The 23,361-nt window shown below is 38.1% G+C and overlaps 2 protein-coding genes across 2 annotated transcripts in view; one reads left to right on the plus strand and one right to left on the minus strand.

Moving 5' to 3' along the window:
* nav2a (neuron navigator 2a) overlaps window positions 1-6,485 on the minus strand; it is a 266,796-nt gene extending 260,311 nt beyond the window's left edge. The window contains exons 1-2 of the mRNA XM_081605471.1: window positions 6,366-6,485; window positions 4,211-4,682 (exon numbers count right to left, since the gene is read on the minus strand). Coding sequence (XP_081461597.1) covers window positions 4,211-4,297 — 87 coding nt within the window. The 5' untranslated portion in view covers window positions 4,298-4,682; window positions 6,366-6,485. The remainder of the gene's footprint in view (window positions 1-4,210; window positions 4,683-6,365) is intronic.
* A 5,304-nt stretch (window positions 6,486-11,789) lies between these two features.
* Window positions 11,790-23,091, plus strand: e2f8 (E2F transcription factor 8). The gene is made up of 13 exons (XM_008405969.3): window positions 11,790-12,428; window positions 13,602-13,840; window positions 13,918-14,068; window positions 15,056-15,352; window positions 15,892-16,053; window positions 16,276-16,413; window positions 17,270-17,479; window positions 17,563-17,644; window positions 18,709-19,201; window positions 19,781-20,044; window positions 20,120-20,243; window positions 20,956-21,281; window positions 21,744-23,091. The coding sequence occupies exons 2-13, from the start codon at window positions 13,670-13,672 to the stop codon at window positions 21,909-21,911; spliced, it is 2,586 nt and encodes an 861-aa protein (XP_008404191.1). The 5' UTR covers window positions 11,790-12,428; window positions 13,602-13,669; the 3' UTR covers window positions 21,912-23,091.
* Window positions 23,092-23,361: the final 270 nt, after the last annotated feature.

Genomic DNA, 23,361 nt, shown 5'->3' on the forward strand with positions numbered 1-23,361 from the left:
CCTCCATCTTATCAGCTGCAGGACGATTCACTGCACTACAGATCTAATTCCAGAAAATCCATGTTTAATGAATACCATGAATATCAAACGACTAATTCAGCAACAAAGTCTGCAGTTCTGCTCCATCGAACACACAACCCCGGTTCTGCTCCTCGTGATGCAACGCATCCGTTTCGGGCCTTCTCCGCGCAGGTCTGTGATTGCTGCTCATCGAACTTTAATACGCAGAGCAGGAGACGTGTGGCAGCAGATCCACAGAGGGAACAAAAATCCAATTATCTCCTGCAGGGTGAGGATCGCACGCAGCATCTCAGACCCACAAAGCCAAGGTAATTGCTGAAGGACGCTGACTGTTGCTCCAGTATTTCAACAATGGGCTCCTGTGAAAACACCGCTTTCAGTTTATTTAAGTTGGTTCAAGTCCATTAAGAGGGAAGGTGAGAATCGGTTCAGCCTCGTTTCCACGGAGACCGCCGGGGCGCCAGCGGCTGCTGTCACCGTTAAAAGTCTAACCGGGTCCTTCTGCAGACTGAAGTACAGGCTTTTATTCTGGAAGATTCACTTTAAATTTGTGCGTTTCTGTCTTTTTAAATAAGGGGTGCTCAAAGTGTGGCCCGGGGGCCATTTGTGGCCTCCGGATTGATTTTTTTGTGGCCCTAATAGCAGTTAAAGAACAGGTCTGTCATTTCCAAAAAGTTGCAAAATTAGCGCAAAATGAACAGAAAAACATGGACAAATATAAAAACCCAATCTGAAGAAGAAAATAAAATTCTTTGTAATATGTACTTCCCACCAAACAGACAATTCACACTCTGACCTGGTAGCAAATGAAAATGTAAAACAGGAAAGCAGCTATAGAAAAAAATGCATAATGGCTCTTCTTAGCTTTAGCAACTTGTGCAGGATGTGATGCGTTCAGTTCTAATTAACTGCATATAGACTGAATATATATTTCATATTTAATCTATAAAAGCAACAAACGCGATTTGTTTTAAAAAACATCATTCAGTTTTAAACTGAACGTTCCCATCATTTGAAGGCTTTCCATCACTTATCCGTTCCCTGCTGCTGAACAAAAAAAAAAAAAAGTAAATAAAATCACTTTATGAATGGATGTGGAGCTGGTTACCATAGCAACAAGGAAAGAAAGGAAAAAACATGAGCTTTCAGGTATATATCCGCCTTTTGTGCTGAAATCCCAGAAACTCTGGGATTTCTGGAGCTTCTCTGCGAGTCAATTAGCAGCCGCTGAGACGCTCGGCATTGTGGGAAATCGGGGGGAAAACACCAGCTGGGACTCAATTAATATTCATGTTCTACATATTCCCAGGTGATTCATTTAACACACCTGATCAAATCAATAATTTACAGGGGAAAAGGACCAGCACAGGTAAGAAAGAGAGAAATATATATATATATATATATATATATATATATATATATATATATATATATATATATATATATATATATATATATATATAAGCTGTTTTCATTTTTAAATCTTCAAACTGGTCTGAAATGACTAGTTTTTATTCTACACTGCAAAAACACTAAATCCTACCAAGTAATTTTCATCAGGTTTATATTGCAGATATCTAAGAAAACTTGAAATACAACAAAACTAATTTACAAGTAACTTTCTAAAACAAGATAAAGGAGCTTGTATTTAGTAAACAATTCCTTAATTTTGATGAAGAAGTACTGAAACCTGAACTTTGTCGTCAATATTAAGGAATTAGACTTAAAACAAGCTCCTATTTCTAGCTGAAAAGTTGATAAGTTTGTTTTGTCTTATTTTTAGTGTACTCAGATATTTGCACAAAAAAATTACTTGATAAGATTTTGTGTTTTTGCAGTGTAAACATGATTTTATGTCGTTTTTCTGATTTTTAGAAGTTAATTCTTAAATCCCAGGTTGATTCAAACATTTGTAAAGTTAGTTTTATAAAAAGAGAGTTTCACCAACTGGCTGAAAGAAACGTATGTTTGAAGAACGGAGACATTTTTCCAGCCCGACATTCAATGGCTCCATTTCTGGTGAACATCAAGGTTCTGTTTTGGTGCCTCTTGTTTTTGTTGCATTTTGGGAACATTTTTAATCACTTCTATGCAGATGACTTTCAGTTTTATGTCTCCACAGATTGGTCCCAATATTGAAAACATATTCTAGATCAGGTATGGTAACGTTCCACAAGGGCGGATCTATTCAGTCTCATTCTATGCTTTGTGCTCTGAGTGACGTCATTCTTTATTATTTATTTTATGTTATTTCTAGATTTTTCTGAACTATTTAAAAGAAGGTTTGTTGAATTTTGTTTTTATGCGTTTTTTTGCTCATTTATTTTGCTGTTATTCTCCTAAATGCACTGATTAAACAATTTAAAGTTGGTTTTTTATATTTAAACAGCTTGTGAACCTATTTTGCTGCATTTATAAAATAAATGTGTAAATCAGTACGTTTATGTTTTAAAGAAAAAAACATTTTAAGTCATTCTGAGCCGTTTTTCCCATCGGCTGATGCCAAACCTCAGATATCTGATTATATTAAAAGCCGTGGGAGGCTCATAATTTTCTTCAATTAAATGAAGAAAAAAGCTGAAATAATTACCTTTGAACCTGAAAAATGCCTGCTTGCTTTTTACTGGAACAAACTTTAATTCTGGTTTCACTTTAACTGCATTTGAAGACTCTGATTGGTTCTTTTTAAGAAATTTTTCCAAACTAAGCTCTATTATCTCACGCTCTGAGCTGGAAATAATCATATATTCTTTTGTTTTATTCAGATTGGATTATTCCAATGCTCTATAAACTCGTCTTAGTAAAACAAAATGCCGCAGTCAGGTTTTCACATGTGATTCCAATCCTTATGCAGCTTCCGATTTATTTTAGAGACCAATTTAAAATCGTTTTATTGACTTGGAGAGAACTTCGTAGACTATATCAGCGGCATTTCTGCACATAAAAATCCCTTTTTTGCACATTTGCAAGGAAAAAAATCCAAACAGATGTTTCTGATCTGTTCAGCTTGCATGAAAAAGACCCACAAATTCAACAAAACACATTCACAATTTCATAAAACAAGAAGCGGCTCAACCACAAAACAGCGTTTTTCAATAAACCACAGCATAAGAGCATGAAGAAAGCATGAACCCTGTTTGATTTGGTTGGGTTTTTCTGCACATTATGGCCGCCCCGCGTGTCAACGGCCACCGCAGCACAGCAGGAGCAATTCGCTGCATCTCTGCTTTAAAAACAAAGACGACTAATGCCCAATCCAATCAATCACAGCCAAAAGAAGAAGAAGAAGAAATCTCTGCTCACTTTGAGCGACAGAGAGAGAAAAAACCCACAAGATCCTCTGACATTTCTGAGTGTTTCTGCAACAGCGCCCAGATACAAAGCAGCACAGAGTGATGAAACCGTCAGGATCATGACCCAACACATCACACTGCGTTCTGCAATCAGCAACAAACCTCTGGGTGGCGAAACGCGAGACGGAAAACAGAGAAAACACGAACCAGCTTCCAAAACATTCTACCACAGAGCAGCACAAACAGCAACAAAACCTGCAGGACGATAAATTGTTCCAGTGATTATCGAGATAAATGATGATATTGTTGATCATTCCCTGGACATAACAACACAAGTTTGCTCTTTATTAATCAATAAATGTTAATTTTACAAACTTAATATCCAAAATGAAACACAGAACCCAGAAACAACAGAAACCACAAACAACATGGATTAATATTAATCACTGGAATGGAAATTAATTTATCATACGATTAACTGATTAACTGCTTATTGCGACAAGCTAAATTCACTTTGTATGAGCGACAGGAATGTTTCCATATAAAACCATTTCCATTAAAATGCAGAGAACAGCCAACATGGAGAGAAAGAGTTACGATAACAATTAATCCTACCGCAGAAGTTTAAAGTCATAAATCTGAGATTAAAGTTCAAATTCAAAGTCAGAAAATTCTAATAAATTCTTCCATGCAACCAGAAAACCATCCCAGATTGCTTCATGTGGTCCGTCTGCTGCTCTGACCCAATCACACATGCTCCCATGTTGTCGGAAGTAAACTTTAAATAAATTAAACTCAAACTCTTCATCTTAAGTTCTGCTTGTTTCTCAGTGAAACACCAGCCAGAAGCAGCGGTGGTGGGAAAACAGAAGCAGAAGATTGTGTGGTTAACTCACCCTCTTCTGGTCCTCCAGTCCATGCAGCACAGGCTTCCTCCTCTGGTGCTGATGTGGGCTCGCCTCCGCTCCGGCCTCCATCTTCATCCAACCGCCAAATATCCAACCTTTGACCCCGAACTCCCACCCAAACACCAAACCTTTTCAGGAACGAAGGGAAACACCTGCTCAGAGTATTTCAGTCCACCTTCCCAACCGATTCCCAGTTATGGTGCATGAATGTCAAATCCACAGGCAGGGAAGAGATTCCTGTCCATCAACTCGTCAAAAACAGGACCCTCAACCTCAGCCGCGTCCTCAGGCATAATGCTTCCTGACGGCGGCTTCCTGCGCTTTCCGGTCCCAAGCAGCAGAACTGGAGCGAGCGTCTGCGCCCGAGGCGACGCTGCAAAAAAACATCATGGACGCTCTGCAGATTTGACCCCAAACGGTGCTGAGGGCATCCTGATGGAGACGCAACCTGGACGCTTCTCTGGAACAGAACAGAGAGAAAAACATTCGCTGACAACGTGTTCAAGATGTGGCCTACGGAGGGAGATTAGTGCCACTGAATACAAAAATATTAAATCTGATTTTAGATCTCATAATTCTGATTTCTGAGAAAAGAAAAACTGAATTGTGAGATTAAAGAAAAAATTGTGAGGAGAAAAAGTAAAAATTCTGAGGAAAAAGTCAAAAGAGAAAAATAGGACCAGAATATTGAGAGACTTACAATTTCCAAATGTCAAAAATGTTCAGCTTTTGGAAATTTTGAGTTTCTCAGAATTCTGACTTTTGATGTCAAAAGTTTAGAGTAAAAATTCTAAGGGGAAAAAGTTACATTTCTGAAAAAAGTCAAAATTTGGAGAAAGAAACGTCAGAATTCTGAGAAACTCAAAATTTCCAGAGAAAATTTTGAACTTTTGCAATTCAAAAATGTAGATTTTTCTGGAAAAATTCTCAGATTGATCTCAAAGTTTGTGTTTTTTCTTGTAATGTTTTGATTTCTCAAACTCAGAAATTCACGTTTTTTTCTAGAACATTTCTGCAATTACTCTAAAAAAGAGAGAGAAAAACAACTATGAAATTTTGAGATCTCAGATTTTCTTTCAGGACAAAAAAAACTTGGAAATTTTGAGTTTCAAAAGTTTAACATTTTTTACTTTGCCAACTCAGAAAACTTGACAAAAATTGACTTTTGAAAATCAGAAATTTTCATGTCTTAATTCTAGACAATTTTTAAATTAGTCTCCTTTTTTTTTTTTAGAAAACTTTTGATGGTCATAAATGTTCTAGTTTTTTCCCATAAAATTTCTGAGTAATCTAAAACAAATGGTACAAAAAAATCTGAAACTTTGAGGTCTGATAAATTTACTAGAAACATTTCCAAAAATCAAAAATCTTCAACTTTACAAACTGAGAAAATTTTCAGGGTTTTTTTTCTAGAAAATATGTCAAAAATAACATAAAAAATTCTGAGATTATTTCTTGCAATTTTTCTACTTTTCAAGCTCAGAGATTTCCAGGTTTTCTCTAGAAAATGTCTGAGGTCATTCTAAAAAGTTCTGAGTTTATTTTTGGCAAAAAATCTTCTTTTTTATCTATATACCATGGCCCTAAAACAAATGTTTGAAATCTTGTTTGGTGGCCTTAAGTTTTCTGGGGAATATACTCCAGAAAACGTTATTTATTTTAAATAAATAATAAAAAAAGAAATCAATCCAAACTGAATAATGAAATGCAAAAAAAAAAAAAATCTTATGTGACATGTAAATCATTTTAAACTTTTTCTTCCCTAGCAACAGCCTTTAAATGCTCCATTTGAACTTATGTCACAGAAAGCCGGTTAGCTAATTAGACAAATTGCCGCCTAATTGCTGCATGTGTGCAGCTCTTAAATAGTTCCCCCAAAGCGTCACAAATCTCGTTCAATAATCCAACTTTATGCGCTGAAAGCAGTCATAATCTGCAGCAGCTCCTCCGCCCTGACAGACATCAAGTCAAGAGTTACAATGTGGAACAAATTGCCACCGCAGCATCCCTGCAGGAGAATAACTGAGTATCTGACAGAGAGACGCAAAAAAAGCGACGGATGTTCCGAGCTTCCCGTAAACTCACCATTCCGACCAAAACATTAAGAAAAAAACAAAAAGACACGGAATGAAGAGATGCTCACCCAGATGCTCCGCTTCCTTCAGAGGTCGCTCCCTGACTCATGCGTGGCGCTGCCCGCTCCAAGCTGAAGCGGAGCAGCCCGGTGATGCGTTCAGGGGCTGTCGGAAATGTTAGCGGCGAGGAAAGCTCGAGAAAAATCTGAAAGAATATAAGAAGAAAAAGAGGTAAATTAATTAATCTTCTTCTGGTTTGGTAAGATAATTTGAGAATTAGTTATTTGTCCACGTAAGAAAATTTTATTAACTTAATAAATTATAACTTGTTGGGTTGTATAGACCAAAGGTTTTTAAGATGTGGGAAGTAACTAGTTATATTTAATCCATTGCATTTATTTGAGTAACTTTTTGAGGGGAAAATTACCTTTAATAGTAATTTTACTATGTTTAGTTTAGGTTAGTTTAGCTGAAATAAAAATCTACTACAAAGTTATTTAAATGTACTAATTTATTTATATTTTTTCACTGCCTTTGTGGTTGTTTTCCTTGAGTAATAAGTTTGTTTAAAGCAAAAATTCACACATTTGCTATTTTTGTTAGTTTCATTAGTTTTAATTTGAAAGACATTGATTTGGAAAAATGTTTCTTTTGCTTTATTTTGTAATTTACATAAATTATTTTCATATTCATTTTTAAAATACCAAAATTTCCACATAACATATTTTGAGCCATCTGATTATGTAATCTTAAATGGTAGATATTTTGATCTTATATTTTTTTGTCTATTTTCTACTACAGATATCTGAGTACACTTTCCATTAGTAAATAATTCCTTAATACTTTTTTTTAAGTTTTGTAGGCTCTAGTGGCCTTTATTTGAAAGTAGTTTGACAGGAAGGAGGGTAATGAGAGAGGGGGGAAGACATGCAGCAAATGTCGCCAGGCTGGGAATCGAACCTGCGACCATCACCATGAGGACTAAAGCCTCAATATGTGGGTCATGCTTTGCCCCGCGCCACCACAGCACCCATAATTCCTTAATACTTATTAAGAAAGAGTACTAGTTCCATTTGTAACATGGGAAATAGTGTTGCTACCTTGTTTATAAGCATAAAATTCAGAGAAACACATTGTTATCAGCATATATTGGTGATATATTACATATGAGGTCAGTTGTTTTTAAATTTTACCTGGAATACAGTTATGTTTATTTCATTTCTAGATGCAAATCCCAATTTAAAGTTAACAGGAGCATAGCATGATAAACTAACAGCATTTATTAATGTCTGTATCTTCAGTTTGTCATGGACGTTCTTTGGACTTTTCTTTTAAAAAGTTTCTAAAGTAAAATGTAACTGAACTCATCATCAGTTCATTTATTTGCATTAACCACGTCCACCATTTTGTGATTCCACTTGGTAACATAAGTTTTACTTTTTATTGTTTATGAGAGGGGTGGGGGTTATGTTTTTTTTCCTTTGTCAAAATGGCTGCCATAGGTTTGAAATCAAAGAAAAGTAAGCTTATATTTCCCCTTATGATTCATGGCTGTTTATTTTTTAGCCAGCTATTAAAAAGTCATAATCTAAAAACAGTTACTAAGTGTTTTAAGGGTCAAACAGCTTAAAACGGCAAACTTCACCATTATTTAAATGACTAAACATGTTTACATTTATTTTCTTGCCTTTGATACAAACGTCAGTGTATTTTAAACAATCACAACAATCTTTTATTTAATAATAAAGGTTCATATGATTCCTCTTTACAGTCCTAAAGTCAGTAAATGTTTCCTGTTGGCGTCGGCTTTAAGATTTTGGAGCCGCGCCTGAAGGCAGCACCGGGGTCCCGCTCGCTCTCTTTCCAACGTCATCACATTACGTCACAGAGAGCTTCGTGTTCTTTTCTCCCAGCATCCTCGAAGCCGAACGCGTGTTGTCATGGTGATTCTTCATAAGGAGTGCTCTACCGCCACCTGGTGACGAAATGGAGACACGTCACTTAAAAACGATCAAAACCAGAATATTGATGACAATATTAGGGAATATTGTCATCAATATTAGGGAATATTGCCCCAGCAGGGGCTTCATGCCATTCAGGCCATTTTTTATCACTTAGAGGTGGTGGAAGATTATAAGACATTACAGGTTAGACTCAAGATGTTCAGTGTTTACAAAAGTTAGTAACTGTATAAATTTACCATGGTGCTAAACGTGGTTTTCTGAGAAAAAAGATGTCCACATATCATGTAAAAAGATGATTGTTTTTGGAATCATTAGGTCCCAATCAGCCCAAATATCAAAGACGAATTAATAATGCATGTCATGCAGGAGTTTGGGTCTTGGGTGGTTACAAAGAATGTGAAAGGTGAAGGCAATAGTAGTGCCTGTGGTCACTGAAACCCTCAGAGTAATGACCCCTAAACTAGAAGAGTGGCTCAAACAAATACCTGGAGAAACATCAGACTTCTTGATACAGAGAAGCACAGCTTTGGGAACTGCTAATATAAAGACCACTCACGCACCAAGGCCTGTGGTAGAGGACCCAAGCTTTTTGTAAATTTAATTTCCCTTTTAAGATCAATAAAGTATTTTTTGAATTTGAAAGAAGGGATAACTAGTCATGGAGTAATACAGAATTACAAATATAAAAATAAAAAGCATTTATTTAAAAAATATTTAAAGTGCCAAAAATATCATGTGTGTTACTGTTTGCACAAAACTTTAAAGATTGATATTTTGTCGTTATCTCAATCTGCATACATGCAGATTGTCTAGGTAGTCTAAATTGTCTATTGGCAGGTCCATCAGCCAACCTGCCATTAGACAACAGTTTTTGGTTTTATGATATAAAGCGTTTTGAACTCCCCTGCTGCTGAAATACGCTATGCAAATAAACATTATTAACTGATTGAACAGAGGAAGTGACAACCATCTAACTGTTGCCTCTAAATTAATGAAAAATGTATGAAAAACTATTTAATTTTGAAATATTGAATGAAATATAAGTTACAAAATATTACTCAAATAAATTTTTCTTGTTCCTGAAAAAAAATCAGACCTTGTAAATTCTCCTTTTGTTGTATCCCTCCTCCTCTATCAATGTGGTACAATCCGTCAAGTCCAGGTGCAAGCCATTAGTATTAATTAGGCCGAGCAGCTAAGCGCTGCGTAGGCTTATTGAAATTGTGCTGTTTATTATGATTCTTTTGCCAAATGAATTGGCTTTTTGGGGGCTTTATCATATTGAAAATCTCACCAAACTTTGCAGACACATACAGCCCGTGTCAAATTTACGTATTTTAAGGTCTTTGCAAAAATCGCAAAAGAAACGGCTTAACGGCGCCACCTAGGAACATTCAAAAGACCCTTTCCTATTCACTTACTTTCTTGTACGGACTTAAAATTTGGCACACTTGTAGAGCTCCCCAAGACGCTCAGAATTTACAATTAATGTGATAGTGTAAGTATGAAGGAAGTCAGATATTTTGGATCAAAGTTCCGATTTTGACACCATTTTGGCAGTTTACAGCCATCGCATCTTATCAAACTCCTCCTAGGGATTTCGATCGATCGGCTTCAAACTTGGTCAGATCATTCATAAGACAGTGGCTCGCACACTCACAAGCTGACTCTCACCAGTCGTTCACCTGGGAGACCAGGGTTCGAATCCAGGCTCAGGCAAAAATGAAAGATACAACAGTGACATATGTCTGTGTGAATATATAAATGTTATTTTTCAGCTTATGTAGAGGTTGTGAGAGTCAAGTGGCAGTGGGTCTGAGACTCAATACCTGTCTGTGTAGCTCAATGGTTATGTCACCAGTCGTTCACCTGGGAGACCAGGGTTTGAATCTGGTTCCAGGCAAAAATGAAAGATACAACAGTGACATATGGCTGTGTGTATATAGAAATATTAATTTTCAGCTCATATAGAGGTTGTGAGAGTCAAGTGGCAGTGGATCTGACACTCAATAGCTGTCTGTGTAGCTAGCAGCTAGCAGAGCAGCTAGCAGAGGGCTAGCCCTCGTCCCCAGCCTCCGCGGACCCATATCCTCGCAGAGGCTGGTGACGAGAGCAAGCCCTCGGACCAATATCCTCGCAGAGATCTCACTCTTTAGTCTTGTTTAAATTCAAAATAGTCCGTGGTTCACTTGTTTTTATTCCATATTTCAGGGGCATTAAACTCATTTCCATTTTGGGCCTGATCAAAAATATAAAGTTCTTAGAAATTTTCAATTTCAGCAAATAAATCAAAGTAAAACTAATTTGTTTTGTATAACTTTAAACCACACAGTCTGTCCATTTTCACACATTGATAATACAAATCTTAACTTAAAGCGATTTCAGAAAAACTTTAAAATGCCTTCAGAAAGTTTGCATTACCCATCAATATCTCTTTAAACACATCAAATCTTTACTGTTTAGAGTCTAAATGTAAAAATAAACTAAATTTAAGATTTTTGCATGTTGTTTAAAATGTTTTTAAATGTACCTTTTATCACTAATATGATCATGTAGCTTTCAGAAATACATTACCAACTACACAAACAGTTAAAAGGTATGATACAACATATGAACACTAATTATGCAAAAAAAAAAAATACAGGGATCATTTTCTTTATGTAGAAACAGAAACAGATTTATCAGCATTATTATTATTACTGTTATTATTGAACTAGGTAAGTTATTAAAACAGACTCTTATTGACAATGACAGACAGACAGTAGTTTGCTACACTTTTCTATTTCTGCTCAATCAACTTTTGCTTTTATGAATGTTTTCAAGGTGGAAAAATTGGCCAACAAAATGAAAAACAATTGTCTGTTTTTATTTTAATACGTCAACAGTCCGAAGCTCTTTGGATCATTAGATTTAATAAAAATTTTGTTAATTGTTGAGCAAGTAAAACAAACTAAAAAACTCAAACTAATTTTGCATTTTTAATATAATGAATTTTGTGGCTAGCCTGTAGTTGCCCCTCTAGGACAAAAAGTGACAGCAAAGGGTTAACTATCACCTTTAAATCAGGCGTAAATGAACCTTTTATCTAATGACTATGAAGGGGAGTAAATTTCCACCAAAATATTCAGAAATTATGAGATTAATCTAGAAGAATTCTACAAAAAACAGGAAATTTCCTGAGCTCTGAAAGTAAAAAATTTGCATTTTCACTTTTGAAACTCAGAAATTTCGTTCCTGAAAAATTTCTGAAGCAAATCTCAAAATTTCTGAATTTATTCTCTCAATTTTTTTTACTTTTCAAGCTCAGAAAATTAAAACTTTTTTTCTACAAACTTTCTGAGATTAATTTAACTTTTTTTATTCTTTGCGGAAAATTACTTTTATAAAATTATTTTCAGTGGCTGTGGTAGATGACTCCTTGCACATTTGAATAGTTTTTGAACTATTTCAAATGTACAGACTTACAATTTTCACCAAATATCATATATTCACCTTTTTCTGTCCATTATTAAACTAAAATGATTGGACAAGTGGTAATTATTCGGTTTTATATAGTCGTATAGAAAACACAGTTGTGGTTTTCTTCGAAACTATATTTTCTTTATTGTATCTGAGACTTTTTTTTCTTTTAGCGTGGACTGGATGTAGGTCATAAAAATATGATTATTATACAATGATGTAACAACTGATTATGTAAGTCCTGGACCAGATTAGGTTTGTTAGGGTTTGGCTGTTTGTCTTTTTCCCAGGTTGGCTTTGGCGCCGAATGGGCGCAGAGTAACAGAAACGTGGGGAACATGAGGAAATAGTTTCTGATTTTAAAAACCCGCCTCCTTCACGGTTTGGCGTCAGGAAGGGGGGAAGCTTTAGTGCGCATGCTCCAACTGGGCGGGTCAGATGCTGGTGGTCATCATCACAAACTGGGCAAAGTTTCCCCACAACTGTAGTAAAGTTGATCACAAGACCGCGGATGTTGGCAGGAGGAGGGAAACCAAGAGACGAGTAGATTTAATGTTAAAACTAACGGACTTTGTTTTTCTCTGCTTGAAGAAATTCCCGATCTTCCACTTTAAAAAGCTCGTTTTAGCGGCACAACTTTTATCTTTGGAGCGATACTTTGAAGATGGGAATTTTTCTATGAGGAAGGGGATCGCTTCGTGGATTTTGGTGAGTATTTAAGTGGAAACGGTTACAAAGCGTTCATGTTTCCTTGGTGGTTAACAGAAAACATCCAACTCTGTGTAGTGTGTCAAAGTTTAAAGCGGTTGAAAGTGCGGAATCGTGACTAGATTAACTCGTTTTGCGAGTTCCCTCTGCTTCAATCTAGACGGTTTTGAAAAGACAGCGTTCCTTTCTTGGCCGTAAGCTTCTCGAATAAGTCTGTTTGTGGCTTTAAATGTGAGATTTTAGCGGAATCCGCCGCTGTTTATGCACGGAGATCTTCCGCGCCAAGCATTTCAAAAAAATAGCTTACCTGCGCGGGCCGACATTCACTTCCGCCGCGCTGTCTCAGCGCGAGCTCCCATTGGGTGATTCTGGTTAAAAGGGCGGGGCTTTTTGAGCCGTTGAGCACTGCGATTCGATGGAATGTATGTCAGTTACCGCCAATATCTGTGCACTAGTTTATATAGTTTTAAAACATATTTTCAATAATTTGTACCTCTCATGCGATTCAGCACAGACAGGTGATAAATAATCGATCTTTATTTAGCTATTTTAGAACTCTGCTATTCGAAAATAATCTTTTAATAGAGTAGGGATGCCCAAACTTCTTATTTTGCATATTAACTAGGTATAAATCTGTTGTAGAGTACAAGAATTTTGACATTTTGTCATTTTATGACGCTGATTGTACACTAATGGTTCACAGAACTGGATTTATATTCAGATTAAACTGCACATCAACTTGATTAACTAATAAGGTGACTTCTGAAGGCTGATTTTATTTAGTTATTTTTCAGATTTATATTTGTTGAAAGAAATGCTGAAAACAATGCTCAATAAAATGGATTGAAGTTTGTGGTTATAATGTGAAAAACAATGAGAAAGTTGAAGAACTCAGTCTAACATGTTTGTTAAACTAAGTTACTTTTACATTATTAGAAGCTGTCCTTGCACACTAGACTTACCAAAGTTGGGTTTGAATAAATAACAAAAGTGTAAACATTAAAAATGTTAATATAAAGCTTATTTTTTCCAAGAATGTTAGATAAAGTAAAATAATGGTACTGATAACCAGTTAAAGTAAAAATACTGACTGTTAGTGGTGTTTTGTTGTCATTATGTACATGTTTAACTGATATTGCGGGTCTTACCAGTGTTCTTTCTCCACCATGTTAGGACGATGGTTTTGTTTGAGCCCAAACTTCTTTAAATCCTCCAAAGAAATCAGAAGAGACGACAGCTCAATGGGGCCCTTCACGACGCCCAAAAAGAGAGCGGAGGCTGGTTCAGTTGACCCCTGGACGCCGACCTCCAACCTTAAAATGCTGATCAGCGCCGCCAGTCCTGAGATCCGGAACAGGGAAAAGGAGCTGTGCATGGACGCCGACGACCGGGACGGTTTGGACCCGACACAGGTAAACAGCTCTACCGACGGGACTGGTGAGTAAGATGAGTTTTGAGATGTATTTCTGATTGGATTTTTTTCTTTTAGGACTCAGAAAACGGTGATGAGTCGGAGAAAATGATCAGCAGGAAAGATAAGAGTCTGGGTTTGTTGTGTCACAAGTTTCTGGCCCGGTACCCAGATTACCCGGATTCAGTTCTGACTGACATCTGCCTGGACGACGTCGCTACAGAGCTCAGTACGTCTGCATTTCCTCAACTAGTGCTGCATACTACTGTAAAATAAAAAAGTCTTTAAAGTGAGGATACAAGCATAAAAACTTTCTCATTATTCACTTGAATTTCAGGATGAATAACATTTTTCAAGATGGCCGTCATATTGACATAAAATGTTACAGATTTTCATGATTTGAACTTTATGTTGATTATGTTTTCATCTTACTCAGACAACTTTAAAGTAACAATATGCAGCAAAATCAATTGCCAAAACTAAAACTGATGTGTGTGACAGACTGAGAGATGATCCACTTAATGTTATTTTTTTATTTTTTTGTACTGTTACCGGAGCAAAGTTTTTTGTTTAGCAAATTACTGGTTACTGAATCTGACTTTTTGGTTTGCACAAAAAATCTGATGCAAACATAAATTCTCCATTTGAGCTATGACAGCCATTTTGAAAAATATCTTGCAACACCAGACGAGAAAACTGAAACCAAGGAGCGTGTGAGTCTCACACCAGTCGTCAACTGGAAAGAGGTGAAAGTGGTTGACACAAACTGAGAGACGGTCTTCTTTATGTTCTCTCATTTTTATGCGTTTGGTGGTGCAGCGTCCACTTTCACTAACTTTTTATGTTTGTAATGTCAATGGAGCAAAGATAAAAATACAAGGCTTTTATATTAATCTCAGAAACATCCAAGAAAAAAAATGGGGAAATTTCTGAGTTTCAAACGTCAAATTTTCAACTTTTGAAATGCAAAATTTTTTCTTGTTTTTCTGGACTTTTTTTTGTTGTTGTTGTTGTTTTTTAAGATCACAAAATGTTACATTTTTTCAAGCAAATTTTTTGACTTTGGAGTTCAGAAAATTTCTAAATTTTCTGGTGGAAATTTACTCTTTTTTGTCCTAACAGGACTTGTAAATATTCTATTATTTTCTTTGTCTGTTAGTTGAAATCAGTTATTTTCCTTTCAGTTGATTGGACAGCTCTTGATTATTGGTCTCAGGTGTGGAGCGGCGGCGCATCTATGACATCATGAACGTTCTGGAGAGCCTCCACATGGTGAGCCGCTCGGCTAAGAACCGCTACTCCTGGCACGGCCGGACCAAGCTGGCCGAGACGCTGGCCATCCTGAGGAGCGTCGGCGAGACGCACCGGTACGGCCAGCAGATGCAGCAGATCCGGCAGCGCGTGGCGGACCGGGAGTTCGACTTCAGTCAGGAGGAGAAGGAGAACGAGGCGGAGGGCGGCGAGCAGAAGGAGCTCTTCTTCGTGGAGCATCCAGGAGTCGAGTTCAAAGCAGGTGAAAACAGAAACGGTTTTACAGATTATTATGACAGAATAAAAGGAAGAGTACATTTTTGCCAACAAACTCAGAAATTTTGAGATTAATCTTACTTTATGGAAAAAACAGAAAGTTGGAACATTTTCTAGAAAAAGTTCAGAAATTTTTTATAAGTAAATTTCTGTGATTACGGTAGTCAAAATGTTTTTTCTTTTTTTTCTGGAAATTGTTCAACTTTTCAAACTCAAATTTCTGAGTTCTCAAAAAATTGAGATTAATATGAAATATTCTGATTTTTTTTCTAGCAATATCTCAAGAATATCTACCAATTTTTCAACTTTTCAAACACTGAAATTTGTAGGGGTATTTCTAGAAAATTTCTTAGATTAATGTAAAAATTTCTGAGTTTTTTCTAACAATTTTTTCACTTTTGAAGCTCAGAAATGTTCTAGTCTGTCAGATTTACTCCTTTCTGTTCTATGTATAGTAGCCCTGATGATAAATCCATTCATGGTGATTTTAAATGTTTTCCCTCTGCATCCTTCCTTTCTTTCCAGCGTCGGTTAACAGTAGGAAAGATAAATCTCTTCGGGTGATGAGCCAGAAGTTCGTCATGCTGTTCCTGGTCTCCAACCCTCATGTGGTCAGTCTGGACGTTGCTGCAAAGATCCTGATAGGAGAAGATCATGTTGCAGATCAGGACAAGAGCAAGTTCAAGAGTGAGTTCAGAAACGGGACTTTGTTCAATCTCTGGACCTGGGAGGCAAACAGTTCATCAACTTATGATTAATTCTTCATTAAAGTTTTAAAATTGGTTCAAATCGGTTAACTAATGATGTATGTCAACGAATCAGAGCCAAGAGGAGTAACTACTTTAGTTTTGTAAAATGTTTGCTTGTGTTGACAGTAGATGGTTTAACTGCTTGTTTGTGTGTTTGCAGCCAAAGTGAGGCGGCTGTACGACATCGCCAACGTGCTGCGGAGCCTCAAGCTGATTGAGAAATTCCACGTTACAGAAGTAGGAGGAAGGAAACCGGCCTTTAAATGGATCGGACCGGTAGAACTTCCACCGGTTCAAGGTATCAACCCAAATCTTTCCTGTTTTCACGCACAGTAATTCATGCATGAAACACACCAAGATGTGTTTTCAAGGTTTGGAAAGTTTACAGAAAGTCAAGTTATCATTTATTTTGTGTTTCAGCATTTAAATTGAGCAGGAACATCTTTTACTTTTACACAAATCAATTTGTTCAACAAAATTAATATTTGTTTTTCCTAATGGCTCAATCTAAATAAAGTAAAAGCGGTCTTGTGTTTATATGTTGGTTATTAAAACTGGGGATATTTTTGTTAAATTTGCATTTTTGTTTTTTGACGTATATAAAGGCATATTAGGCTCATTTTAGATAGAAACATTTCCCCCAAAAAACCTTTGAGATTAATTTTGGAAAATTTATAGAAAATAAGAAAACCTCAGGGTTTCAGTAGTTGAAAATTTATGAGGAAAAGGAAAACATTTTAGATACAAATGTGCGAGAGAGAAAAAATGTATACAAAAAATTTTACTTGAAGTGCAGGAACTTCCAAAGTTTTACAGAAAATTAATCTCAACATCTTCTTGCAAATTTTCAACTTTTCAGAAATTTAAAAAGATTTCGAAATTTTCTAGAAAATTTTCTAGAAAATTTCTGAGATGAATCTAAAACTGTCTGAGTCTTTGGGCTGAAATGTACTCCTATTTACATTAAATTGAGCTATTTTTTAGTTTAAATAGAATGTAAAATACCATCACAAGAAATTATTAAAAACAGTAACAAATTATGCCTTGTTTTTAGTTTCTATTGTTTTTAATCTGGAAAAGTTTGAAAACTTGAAAAATGTGTGATTCATCTCTTTTTTGCTACAGAATTTTCTCTTCTCCATCTTCTGTAACAGATTTGTCAAAATCCTCGTCCGAGTTTCCATCCCAGAAGAAACGAGTCCTTGAACCGTCTGTGGAAAACTGTGCCAAAAACCTGTTTCCGTCATCGGGGGCCAAGCGCAGCTTCACGCGGCACCCGTCCCTCATAAAGCTCGCGAAAAGCATTCAGGACGACCGGCGGAAAATCAACTCCGCCCCCAGCAGTCCCACCAAGTGTGTCCTCGGTCAGTAGGGGGCGCTGGAAGGAGCCACCTCTCTGGTTTTCAGGCTGTCAGATTAACACATTCATTTCCTCCTTTGTTCTCAGGTGATTCAGCGAACGTGGATGTTCCAAGCAAAATGGCCCAACTTGCTGCTATTTGTAAAATTAAACTTGATCAGGAGTCCAGGTGAGACGGAGCCGCAGAATGTAACGGTCTGAATAACGGTCCTGTTGCTAGTGTTAGACGATAAATCGAATACATTTTTGGAAAATCTGTATTTTTTTCATTGATGCACTCCTTGGGGTTTTACAGCTTCTGTTTTTAAAACCTTTAGTTTGTTTTTATGTTTCTCTTTGGGTTTTAACTGCTTCTAAAAACAGAACAAGCTCTTTAAAAAAAAACGCCTAGATGGTTTTGGCAATAAGTTAATGTTTTTTTGTTTCTGGAAAATGAACAAAAGCCTTTGGACTGTAACCTGACAAAGCACGGCCTGTTACCTAGCAACCCCAGCAAAGGCCTGGCCTGTTGCCTAGCAACCCAAGATGAGCTCCAGCATGTTTTGTCAGCTGGTTTTGCAGACAGACTGAAATCTCATTATGCGAGAAAGATTTTGTGCAAAAATGTAATGAACATGTTTAGACCTATAACAACCTGTTCAGGGAAGCACAATGGATCGTTTTATAAACCATGTTGGTCTGATATTCTCACTCAGCGTTTTCTGTTACTCTTGGTAAATCATTTCTCGACCACTGCAGATTTGCCAAACAAAGTTTTTTGTTTCGTTAGCCAGCTTAGCTGCACAGTGGCGCAGTTGGTAGAGCTGTTGCCTTGCAGCAAGAAGGTTCTGGGTTCGATTCCCGGCCCCGGTCTTTCTGCATGGAGTTTGCATGTTCTCCCTGTGCATGGTGGGTTTTCTCCAGGTACTCCTGTTTCCTCCCACAGTCCAAAAACATGACTGTCAGGTTAATTGGTCTCTCCAAATTGTCCCTGGGTGTGAGTGTGTGTGTGCATGGTTGTGTGTCCTGTGTGTCTCTGTGTTGCCCTGCGACAGACTGGCGACCTGTCCAGGTGACCCCGCCTCTCGCCCGGAACGTTAGCTGGAGGCACCAGCAACCCTCCCGACCCCACTGAGGGACAAGGGTCTATGTAAGAAAATGGATGGATGGATGGATGGATGGCTTAGCAGACTGATTTTGTGTCAAAATGAGGAGAAAGGTGGTTCTTGACCCAGAGCTCTCCCTCTGTTCCAGGCCAAAAGAAACTCCGGCCGCTACAGAGAGAGACCCGGCAGCAGAGCGGTTACCGCCACCCGCCTCCGGTCACATGGACCCGCCCAAAGTGCCGCTAACAGCACAGAGTCAGGAGCCTGGAGTCCACCTAACGCCTCGCACGCCGCTAGCGGGGCAGGCTGCCGGCGCCGTCACCTTCATCCCGGCGCAGTGTTCGCCCCTGATCCCCGTCCTGCTGCCTCGGCAGCGGGGCAACGGGCCCTACGCCGTCTACCTGCACCCGTCCTCCCTCAGGTCCAACGCTCTGTCCAGGCCACAGCCCACGAGCCTCGCAGTGCGCTCCATGACGTTCGAGGACAAGATGGGCCAGAGTCCGAACGCGCCGTCTGCGGCGAAGAGCCGACCGGCGTCCAGGGAGTCCGACAGCAGTCCTCTGACGCTCAAACGCCAACGTCCGGGTTCCACCGCAGAGAGCAGCCCCTCGAAAGCCAGGCGGCCCGACCCCAACTTTAAGGTAAAGACGATGCATGGAGGGCTGTTGCCATGGTAATGTTCACTATTTTCATTTAGACGGGCGTATCCTTAAAGTGCCTTAAATTCATTTTAAAAACTGTCTTTTAATGTTATTCCCTTGTAAGTTAGTTTTCTATTATTTCAAATTCTAAGATATTTGAACTAGAAACTAGACTACAATATTTAGATTTTGTGTTTTTGCAGTGTAGTCTTTTAATCAAATGTTTAATTGCACTTTAATACAAAACGGCTCAGTTTCTACAATCAAGCACATTTAAGGACTCTAAAAACCTTTAAAGCAACTAATTGAAGTTTTAATATTTTTAAGGATTTTGTGTTTTTGCAGTGCAGTTATAAAATGTAATTTGCAGCTGGAACCAGATATTTTTAAGTCACCATTTCAGTTTACCTCGTTCCTGCTGCAGAATGTCGATACTAAGACATTATTGATAAAATAAATGATGTCATAACTGAAACATTTTCGTTGCTTTTAGCTGGAAAAGTTTGAAAACTCACCTTTAAGCTTGATTTTTCCTGAGGCGTCTGAACCCTGACTTTGACGTTTCCTCGCTCCGTGCAGGACGGCTCTCCGAAGCTCGGTGAGATCCTGCAGGCCCGCCTGAAGGCGCGCCGCGGCGCTCACCTCGTCAGCCGGCCCTCGCCTCGCGCGCTCCACCTGGACCCGGAGTTCGTCAACACCCCCGGCGGTGCTGCCGGCCCGACGCTGGAGCACAGCCTGGAGAACCTCCTGGAGAGAGACGACAGGCCGGTGACCTCTGACCTCGAGGCGGGTTTCACGCCGGTCAGGGCGGTGCCGCTCACACCCGGACAGATCCACTCTGAGGTGAGCGATCAGCTCCGCTGGGCTCAGGGGAGAAAAACGTTTGGTTTAACATCCAGTCCGTCTCGTTCTCTCCAGACTTTGGTTCCAGCCGGATATTTAATCCCAATTTCTCAGCAATCCCTCATCAGCTACAAGGAATTACAGAACTCTGGGGAAGAAAGCAACAAGTCCTCTTACATCTACCAAACACCGACTGCAGGTGAATACCTCCACCTTAGTCCCAGATTATGAGCGGCCATTTTATTTTAAAAAGTGCAGTTTTCTCTCATCAGAGGGTCGACTGTGTTCCTGTAACATGACGGGCAACATTTTTATAATATGTTGAATTCATAAAATACGACTGCGTAATGGGGCGATGATGAGAAAATAAGAAAAATAAAATTGAGAATAAATTTGAAAAAATAAAAGAATAAAGTTTTAATATTTCAACTTTATTCCCATATTATTTATACTCTATCAATTTTTCTTTATTCTTGTATTTTTTTTTACCTTATTCTTGTACTATTTAAACTTTATTCTTGTATTTTTTTTAACTTTATTCTCATATATTTTTTATCGTTTTTCTTGTATCATTTTTTCAAACTTTATTTTCATTTTATTACTCCAGTCATGGATTATTTTAATTTTATTCTTGGATTATTTCAACGTTTTAAGAAGCAGTAGAGACCCAATTGGATGTACAAAAATGGGAGTTTTTGGTTTTTAAATTTTTTTTCCTGAAAAAGGAAAATTTATCTCCACAAAATCTGCGGAAAAAATATAATTTCATGTTCAGATGTTAATTATTTTTTAAGCTTCAATTTTCTTTTTTAAATTAAATACAACTTTGTGCGTATTTCAAATCATTTCGATGAGAATCGATAAGTGAGATCAATATTGGAATCGGTATTGACGATTGATCTGCTCCTCAGGCTCCAGATCGGCCGCTGCCCTTGAAGTGACCCCTACCAACCTCCGCCTGAGCAAACCCCCGGCCGCCGCCGTCTCCTCTCCACACCAACCCAGTCGGGTCAGCTGTCCCAGCCCGGCCATCCTGAACTTCACGCTGCAGAACTTGGGTCTGATCTCCAGCCCGACCGGTGCCTTCGGGTCCTCCCAGCCTCCAGAGGGCGCCGGCGCCGCTCTGGGTCCGCTGGGCCTGCAGCCGAGAGGCTTGGTGTTCATCAAGCCCGTCTCGCCGGTTCCAGTCCAGCCGGCGCTGCCTGGACAGCCGCTCACTCTGATCAGCCTGCAGCAGGTAAACGGCCGATCTTCATCGGCGCAGACTGAGAGTTTGCATAATGTACACGTTACTGTTGGTGGCCATTTCTTTCTTCCTTCCTTCAGTTCTTCTCTGCTTCTTTCCTCCTCATACTTTCTATTTTTTTTTGCCTTCCATACTTTTTGTTGACCTCCATCCTTCCTCCATTCTTTCCTTTCTTCCTTTTTTCCCTCCTTTCTTCTTTACTTCATTCTTTCATTTTTTACTTCCTTTGTTTCTTCCTGCCATGTTTTCTTTCTCCTTTGGCTTCTTGTTCAGAGTGGATTATCTGATAATCATGTCATTCCTCAGGAAGCCGAGCAACGTTTGTTTGCAGCTGGAACATTTCTAAACTCAAGTTTTTAATAATAATCATAATAAAAAATGGAGGTGAAAACTTTAACTAGGACATCTCACAGCCTTCCTTCCCATCAGTTCTTTTATTTTTCTGTCTTTCAGCCTCTGATGGCCACGCCGAAAGCGTCGGGTCTCCCTCAGCACAGCTTCTTCCACACGCCGGTGCCGCTCTCGCCTCTGGCTGCCATGGTAACCGTTAGCGGCCAGCCGGCCTCCAGGACTGTTTACGTCCCTCAGAGGAAGCTGGACGTCTCAGCCGAGGACTCCTGATGTTTGGGCCTGTGGGGGTCGGGCTCCTGTTGTGATTTTAGTTTCTTTACGTTTTTTTGTCACCTCTGAACATTTCACAGCTTCCTGGAGGCCTTTTGTTATCAGTCATAAAAATAGCTGCCAAGCAGACTTTGGCTGAGGCCCAGTGGACTTATGGGAAACCGATACGAAACCAGTTCGGATACCCAGGAACACTACCACCCTGCTGCATGCGATGCTGATTACGACGAGCATCAAGGCCAGACTAAGGAAAAATAAATAAAATCACCGGAATAAAGTCGCAATATTATAATAATAAAGTCAAACATGCAAGTTTGTTCCTGTAGTTCAACTTTATTCTCATTTTTTTCAACTTTATTCTCGTACGAATTTATTTTCGTAATGTTACAATTTTATTCTTGTATTATTTCAGCTTTGTGGTCATAGGAGTTTATCCTCCTCACTTTATTCTTGTGATTTTATTATTGTTTTCTTAGCGTGGCCCTGATGCTCCGTCAGCGCTGATGGACATTTCTCAGAATTAAACTAAAATCTGCATCTTTATTTCTCATTGCTGTCGACTTTCTTGCTTTTCTTTGCTTTTGATATTATGGGTTTTCTTTAAATTAACCAAATTGGTAAAATCTTCATTGTTGTTGTAGTAAAACTGAGATCACTTTTGCACTTATGTACATGTGAACTGTTGCCCCTGAGTAGAAATCTGAACTATGTGAATATTTGAAGCATTCGAGGAAAACATTTACTGTTTGATGGGTTTAATTTATGAGGAAACAAACTTTTGTTTGTGATGTCTTACTCCTTGTAAAATGTTGAATAAATTGTAAAATGATTTTTCTAAAAACATCAACTCACCTGTTTTTTTTTTTTCATTTTAACTTTATGACATTTCTCTATATAGTTTTCAATAGAGAACATGTTTAAATTCAGATTTCTTTAATGAACTGATGTTTTGTCTAGTTAAGCCAATAAGTGATTTCCTGCATGTCAGAATTGACTAAGTTTTTTAATTTAATTGTTCAGTCTTTGGATTGATACATCAGTAATGATGGTTAACGGTGCATCAGTACGGAGTATTAAATTGTAAATATTGAAAACAGCTAAAAAAAAAACATGTCAGATTACATCAATAAAAAAAACAAATGCATTAATTTTCAGCTTTTTCAGTCCCATCATCATAAATGTGAAACAAAACTGTTACAAAATGTTTGCTAAGATTCACAGATCTTGAACGTTTCTCTTGGAGTTCCCCAAGGCTTAGAGCTTGGTCCATTGTTTTTATGAGCTCATAATTTATGAAACGTTAAAATTTTATAATACAAATTATACTCACTAAAAACTAAAAGCTCTGTTCAATGATCTTTCCATACTGTAAATAACTAAAACCACCAGATATTTTTAGTTTTTCCATCAGAAAGCGTTCCCTCGTCATCCAAACCAACATTTGTGACGT

Source organism: Poecilia reticulata, chromosome 3, assembly GCF_904066995.2.
Source record: "Poecilia reticulata chromosome 3, P_reticulata-male-v2, whole genome shotgun sequence".
In the NCBI taxonomy this organism is placed as follows: domain Eukaryota; kingdom Metazoa; phylum Chordata; class Actinopteri; order Cyprinodontiformes; family Poeciliidae; genus Poecilia; species Poecilia reticulata.

Excerpts from the sequence above, each read along its gene's own strand:
- e2f8 (XM_008405969.3), top strand. The coding sequence starts at position 13,670 with ATGGGGCCCTTCACGACGCCCAAAAAGAGAGCGGAGGCTGGTTCAGTT. Across the intron at positions 13,841-13,917 it reads ACGGTTTGGACCCGACACAG|GACTCAGAAAACGGTGATGA; the intron begins GTAAACAGCTCT and ends TTTTTCTTTTAG. Across the intron at positions 21,282-21,743 it reads CTCTGATCAGCCTGCAGCAG|CCTCTGATGGCCACGCCGAA; the intron begins GTAAACGGCCGA and ends TCTGTCTTTCAG.